At 47.6% G+C, this 7,122-nt stretch overlaps 2 protein-coding genes across 2 annotated transcripts in view; both read right to left on the reverse strand.

Annotated features, from left to right (window-relative positions):
* Window positions 1–1,922, reverse strand: part of HIAT1 (hippocampus abundant transcript 1) — a 21,887-nt gene extending 19,965 nt beyond the window's left edge. Inside the window, exon 1 of the mRNA XM_005878560.2 lies at window positions 1,817–1,922. Coding sequence (XP_005878622.2) covers window positions 1,817–1,922 — 106 coding nt within the window. The remainder of the gene's footprint in view (window positions 1–1,816) is intronic.
* An 834-nt stretch (window positions 1,923–2,756) lies between these two features.
* SLC35A3 (solute carrier family 35 (UDP-N-acetylglucosamine (UDP-GlcNAc) transporter), member A3) overlaps window positions 2,757–7,122 on the reverse strand; it is a 12,638-nt gene continuing 8,272 nt past the window's right edge. The window contains exons 6-7 of the mRNA XM_005878550.2: window positions 6,462–6,595; window positions 2,757–5,476 (exon numbers count right to left, since the gene is read on the reverse strand). Of these exons, the coding sequence (XP_005878612.1) occupies window positions 5,386–5,476; window positions 6,462–6,595 (225 nt within the window). The 3' untranslated portion in view covers window positions 2,757–5,385. The remainder of the gene's footprint in view (window positions 5,477–6,461; window positions 6,596–7,122) is intronic.

The following is a 7,122-nucleotide window of genomic DNA, read 5'->3' on the forward strand; positions in this document are numbered from 1 at the left end:
CTGGCAAGATGCTTGCTGCGGTCGCTCCCGCTTCCCAGGGCCCCTCAGGCCGGACTCATCGCGCTGCAAGTTTACTGTCCTTAAGGACTGACTCCTGTCCAGTCATTAAAAGGAAAACCCGCAGCTTCCCCAGGCCCGGGACATATCAGCACAGTCACAGGCCCTGCAGGCGCTCGCATCCAGCTGGAGCACACAGTCGCGCAATGGACACCAAGGGAAGACACTGCAGGCCGTGCAGCGCACCATGACCGCCAAGGGGAGCCGCAAAGGGTGCAGTTAGAGCTGGGCGCGCAGGCCTCGCGCTGGGGAGCTGCGATGGCCGGAGCAGACTCCTGGTTACCTCCGGGGGCCTTGTGTGCGACTTGGGGTTGTGAAGACTCATGAGGTTGTGTGTGGGGTGCACGGGTCACCGTCAGAAACGAGCACTGGTACCATAAGCAAGGGAACGACGGGGAAGGATGTTGGGGTTCCCCAGGCTAGTGCGAGGGCCGACAACCAGGCTCGGAAAACAGGAAGGAGGGGTAGGAGCCTCAGGAAGCCACCTCATGAGGCCCCTTGGAAGGGAGTGGGACCTAAAAGTAAATGCTCCTAAAGAAACGATTGCGAATCCAAAACCCCGAACACCACGTGTTACACAACTGCAGCTCACTGCCCTCACAGCGATCACAGTGACAAAGGTGTCCTTACACATCAGAACTGAACATTAAATGAACACTGTACATGCTACTTAGCACTGTATCTGATTACAACCACGTTTTCCTACCCTGGAGTCACGTTCTGTTCAGAATCATTTGACAAAATTTCTGAAATTAAAAATAACAGTGACATTGTAGCCCTAGCTGGTTTAGTTCAGTGGATAGAGCGTCGGCCGGCGAACTGAAGGGTCCCAGGTTCGATTCCGGTCAGGTGCACATGCCAGGGTTGCCGGCTCAATCCCCAGTAGGGGGCGTGCAGGAGGCAACCGATCAATGATTCTCTCTCATCATTGATGTTTCTATCTCTCCCTCTCCCTTCTCTGAAATCAGTAGAAATATATTTTTTAAAAAATGACAGTGTAGTACTCGCTTTGGCAGCACATATACTAAAAATTGGAACCACAGAGAAGAGTAGCATGGCCCCTGCCCAAGGATGACATGCAAATTCGTGAAGCGTTCCATATTTTTTAAAAAAATGACAGAGCATCATGAAAGGTCTGTATGAACAGCTGTCACTGCTGCGCTCCCTCCTTCATCCAGGAGAATGTGTGAGGGAGCTGGCCGCGCCTTTGGGGGCCCAGGCGATGGGAGTGTTATTCCTGGCGGCTCCCCCAGATGACAGCTGATAACTTATGCTCACAAGGTGACTGGGAGGGGGGGGTCCTGGAACCAGATCTCAGGGGCAGCCTGGAGCGAGTCCACCCCGTGGGCAAAGCACCCGTCAGTGATGCCAAGCAGCGTGGGGGCTTTCCTGCTGGCAATGCTCCGTGCACCAGCACCGTGGCCGGGAGTGGGCAGCACCGTCGGACCGGGGCACCCAGACCTGGGGAGGACCGAGTCTGGCACCCCTGGACTCGCCGTGGCCAGGAGTGGGCAGCACCGTCTAGACGGGGGCGCGCAGACCTGGGGAGGACCGAGTCTGGTGCCCCTGGACTCACCGTGGCCGGGAGTGGGCAGCACCGTCGGACGGGGGCGTGCACACCTGGGGAGGACCGAGTCTGGCGCCCCTGGACTCGCGCGCTGTCTTCCTCTGGCTGCTTCTGGCTGCTGGCTTCTCTGATGAATGGACTGCGGGTGACAGAGCCTCCAGGGAGTTCTGGTTTTCTAATGAGTCATCTCACCCGCTGAAACTTGGAGGACTTGGGAGAGCCGGAGCTGCTGTCCCCGGGCACTGCCCGCCCAGCGGGGTCCAGCTCTCCTGTCGCTGTTTGCTTTCTGGAGGGGCATGCACCCTCCGGCCCTGAAGGAATGCGCGGTGAGAACAGACCGTTTCGATGGCCACTGCATCACCATCTGACTGAATGGCAGTCGCTTCGATAAGATTTAAACTCCCAGGTGTATCTGCAGGCCCTGCGCTTCCTGAACTGTGGCATACAGAACTTCTTTTTTTTCTAGGTGGACATTTCTTTTACTTAGTTTTTCAATACTTTCAACAAAAGAAATATTCCCATTACCCCCCCCCCCAAATTTAAATAAGTGCTTTTCATGAGCAGATACCAAAGAAAATTACACATTAAAAAAATACTGATATTCTTATTTTAGCAATGTTTTAAGATAAAGCATTTTGTACAAGGCTACTTCAGTGATAGCGGTGCAAAGAAAATCCTGTATGTTGCTTATCACTTGACCTCTATGCACTGAATTGATAGTCATGAAAGAAACAATTATATTCAAATTATGAAGAAGATCCGTACCAGTTACTGTAATTACCTAACCTTGAGGCTAGCAGAGAGATAATTAATTTAAAACAAAACACTTTACCAGGTAGGCTAGCATCACCATGGGAGGAGAAAAGTCCAGGCTCGGCTAAATGAGACCCAGTCTTTCAGGTTGAGCATGAGCTAGGCGAGGTCACCTGTGGTGCCGGGAACCAGAGAGCCGGGGAAGGTGTGGGGTTGCTGTGGGCATAGAAAGGGGACACTCATGGGCCATGTCTGACACAGGGCAGCGGGGCGCCAGGGAACGTAGGAAGACGTTTACATCGCTAATTATGAAAATAATCTACTTTCATAAACCTACTAAGTGGATAACCGGGTACCAAAAAAATGACAACGAAATTTGTCAATTTAAAAAAGCCATTTAACAAAAGACCATTTTATATATTTCTTTGAATTATGTCATAAAATCTAAACATACAAATTACATTCCCAAGCCCAAAAGAATTTTTCAAAACAAATACACATATATAGACAAATTCAGAACCCAAATTATTTAAAAATGTTGTTTAAATCACAGTAAATGATATCTCATAAGAAATAAAGCGAAAGCATGACCGTTCCATCCGACGGTCCACGTCAGAGGAGCTCAATGCCTGAGGACTGGGTGATTCTTTAAGTCAGTTCTGCCCCCCGTGTCGGTGCAGGGCACCCACCCTAACAGCTTGCAGTTCCGCCAGGCTGCCCACCAGTGTGTGTACAGTACTCCCACCCTAACAGCCTGCTGGGTGATGGGTTCATGAGCAAATGCTGAAACAGCCAGCACAGTGGATTACAGTTATTCTTACAACATCCTACTGTTGCCTACGTGTCCAAAGCTGTGAATTACAGTCATAGCCTCCAGGGAACAAAGTCAGGTGTTTTGGTAAAGCAAGGCACACAGGACCCGGTTTGGATGAAGGCGCTTTTTCTTTGGTCCTACGAGGACTTTAAATATGCTACATCTCCTACAGACTGTTCAAGTGACTTCCCACAGAGCGAGCTAACTTCTGTAACCTTCCCTGACATACAGCATGCGTCCACATGTGGTTACAGATGGTAATGATGGAAGTGTAAATAAAATGAGCAATGCGAGACCCTGTTTTTAAAAGAAACTCAGTTGAATGACTACAGGATGCATTTTAAAGTCTAATAATTTGGTAGCAGGAAAAGTGTGCCGCTTCTTAAGAATAGTCAGCATTAACCATGTCTACTGAGCACAAAGGTAGTTTCCTTTCCGTCTGTCTCCTTACAATCTAGTTTACATATCAAACTACCCCTCCTTCTATGAAACGTGACCTTCAATATAAACGGATGTAAACATGTAAATTCTGCATCTATACTACGTGTTCCTCCATCAAACAGCCTACAACACCGCCATGTCACTTCTCCCAGGACTGATCCCATCCGGGTGAGGAAACATCCTCATGTGGCAGCTCAGACTTTCATTCCCAAACACCATGTTCTTCATTTCTAATAGAATTATCAATTGGCACTTTTCTCCCATGAATTAGCATATTTTTTATAATGAACGAAGTAGTGGAGAGAGAAGTAGTGAAGTAAATAACATTTAGCAAAGTCCATTAGAGCGACTTTTTACAGGAAACTTTAAAAATATATTAAGTATGATGAAAAACATAAAGTAAAATAATTCTACTCCCTGGTAATCCAGGCATCAATAAATAAACCCACATTCCAACTTCTGAAGTATTTTGCCCACCAAGTCCTCTTCCCTCTTCTGCTAGCCTCTCCCTGAGCCCCTGTTAAATAACTCATCCAATTTGCCACTTCACCTGTGGTGCCAAGCAAACGGAAAAGAAACCTTGTCAGAGCATAGGGGAGCCAGCGCCTCCCGCCCCCACCTCCCGCCCGGGGGGGACTCAGAGCCCCTGGGCGGGGTGTGAGCGCCTGGGAAGCGCTGAGCGGCCTTGGGTGTCAGTCAGAGCGCCATTCATATGAGGTGATACCGTGGCAACCTGGAATGTCTCCAAGGAAAATCGTTTTGGTCTCAATTCCTTGATGTCAGTCCTACTTTGGTGGTTGTTTTTGTCAACAGTTGTAAAGTTTACAGGTCAATGAGTAAAATACTCATTAAAAACATTCTAATGTGTACAGCTCATGCTTTGATAGTTCAAAACTCTCCAAATGGAGATATTAGACAAGAATTATTTTATTGTAAGTTAATAAATGAGTTTTTAATCCCTTTAAATTACGTATTAAAACTTTAATGGAACACACAGGAATTAATTTAAAGCACCACTAAAGACGATGTGATTTACAGAAAAGAAGCAGGTAGGGGCAGGACAGCTCCGCTAGCGCCCAAGTGCCCAGTGCCACCCGCACGGAGCGGGGACGCTTAAGAGGCGCGGAGAGACCTGACGGGCAGATGGAGAAGTGTGTGTTTCTCTACGTGGAATGTGAACGTGGACTCTGCATTTCCTTCTCTGACAAGCCAGACCCAGAATGGTACTTCACCAGTTTTTATGTAGTTGAATAACATTTAGCGATCTTTTGTTTACCAATCTTTTGTATAAATATAGAAATCTCGGGTCCGTGAAAATGTTTCTCAGGCCATACTTCTGTTTCTGCACAGCTTTATAGGCAACAATCCTAACCGTCAAACTCTGACTATGCCATTGGCTTGCTGACCTGCACGGAGGGTAAGACAGACACCGCCGAGAAGGACGTAGCTCGTCCGCAGACATGACGGCTGACGCCTGCTGCCTGCGCTCTTGCAGCGCGTGCACAGGTCATCCCTGCGGCGGCCCAACCGGCCAGATCCCCCAAACGCACATCTCCAGTCCCTGCAGTGATTCTAATCCCGGCAGTACCTCAAGCTTGGATTTCTAGAGGCGACAGGCCTGCTGTCACATAGACAGAGACTTGAGCTGCACATTCATGTTTTCCAACCATCGGGGCAGTGTGAAGAGCGGCGACACCTCCCTGGGCTCTGAGCAGTCCTGCGGGTTCCCGCCGAGCCCTGCGAGCAGCGCCCCCTATGCTTTGGTGGGGTTGCCTGCAGGCTTGGGGTCGTAGCCGTATAGGAAAGTAGCTGCTATTACAAGGATGGCTCCCAGGAAGAAGACACTACATAGACGAAGAGAAAAGGAAAAAGTCAAAATCAGATTAAAAGCAAACACGTTCCTTCTCTTCTTTACTGTAACAAGTGGTGGGAAATGTTGCCGTAACAGGCGAATGGAGCCTGTGTTTACTGCATCCAGCTGCCCAGCTAGTGTCCACATGTCCTCTCAGTTCTCACAGCCACCGCGAGGACGTGGTGGCATCGTTCTCCTTTTTAATCCGAGAAGAAACCGAAGGCAGCGAGTTCAAGTAAGTGGCTCCCAGCCCACCGCTCCCTCCTCCTCCTCCTCCTCCTCCTCACTGTCCCCCAAAACAAAGATGTCTAACTGTATTTCATCTTAATGTGCCTTGTGCCTGCAATACATTGAATAAGACCTCAACTGTTTTAAGATGTGAAACTGTAAAGGGAAATCTACACTCTTCAAACCAAAGTAAATTTCAGTTTAAAACCCACGGCAGTCATCAGCAAACTCAGGACCAATTTTCCAGGGCGCTTTTTCAAAGAGAAAGACTAAATGCAGGGAGACTTGGTTTCTTTTTATTTTATCCATAAATATGAGCCCTTACTATGACCTGGAAATGACCTTAAACTGGACGTAAACTAGAATACCAACCCTAACTTTTGACATGTGTATTCTTCAAGAGAATGAAAGCTTCAAACCTTTTAAAATGTCATTTTCTGGCTTATTTTATGACTTTATAAGGCCAATGAACTTTTAAATATGACTTTTACATGGCTTCTTCTTTGGGAAAAAAAACCCACTCAGATCCACTGGGAAACTCCTGGCCAAATTTGTGTAAAAACTTTTCCAGTGGAAGATACTGTCGTGCACATAATTTAAAACCTTTTTAAAAAGGTAGCTAAAAGGAACCCTCATTACATTCCCATGATTCTTCAAAAGTTGTAATAGAACAGCATTTTTCAGACTAGATCTTAAGAGAAATCCTGACTTTCCTATACCCTTTTGGAGATTTAAAGAAAAGATGTTACCTGGTTGGCACAAAATCTTGTAGCCAAAAGTAGGATATCAGTGTCGATAATATTATGGATAAAGAGGTTGCAAATCCTTTTAAAATATTATCTGCATACTTTATAACAGCTGCTATGACAAGGCCGCCCAGTGCCTGCAGAAGTGTTAAAAGATTATTTTTAAAAACAAGCATATATAAAACTGCTTTTCAAAACAATGTCATTACTCAATGCAGCTTTAAGCCTTTGTCCTACAATTTATTCCCATTTAGTAAGTGATTTTCATTAAGCACCTCTTCTAACCAGTGGCCTCCACGGTTTTGTTCCGTAGCCTCTATTTCCAAAGCTGCCTGGTAAAGTGACCACCAGGGTAACCCGCAGTGTGACCCGCAGTGTGACCCCCCAGTGTGACCCGCAGGGTGACCTGCAGTGTGACCCGCAGGGTAACCCCCAGTGTAACCCGCAGTGTGACCCCCAGTGTGACCTGCAGTGTGACCCGCAGGGTGTTGTGGTGGGTTCGATCCGAGTACAAGTGAAATACCTCCCCTCACCCAAGTGAGTATGAGCATAGAGTTCAGACAGGTGTGAGGGCCGGTTTCCAGCTGGCGAGGTGTTCTTTTGAATAAGAATGCGGGTCACCTGAGCGTTAGCTTGGCCAGCCTTTCCTGGTTTCCTAACTTCA

Source organism: Myotis brandtii, unplaced genomic scaffold, assembly GCF_000412655.1.
Source record: "Myotis brandtii unplaced genomic scaffold, ASM41265v1 scaffold565, whole genome shotgun sequence".
In the NCBI taxonomy this organism is placed as follows: domain Eukaryota; kingdom Metazoa; phylum Chordata; class Mammalia; order Chiroptera; family Vespertilionidae; genus Myotis; species Myotis brandtii.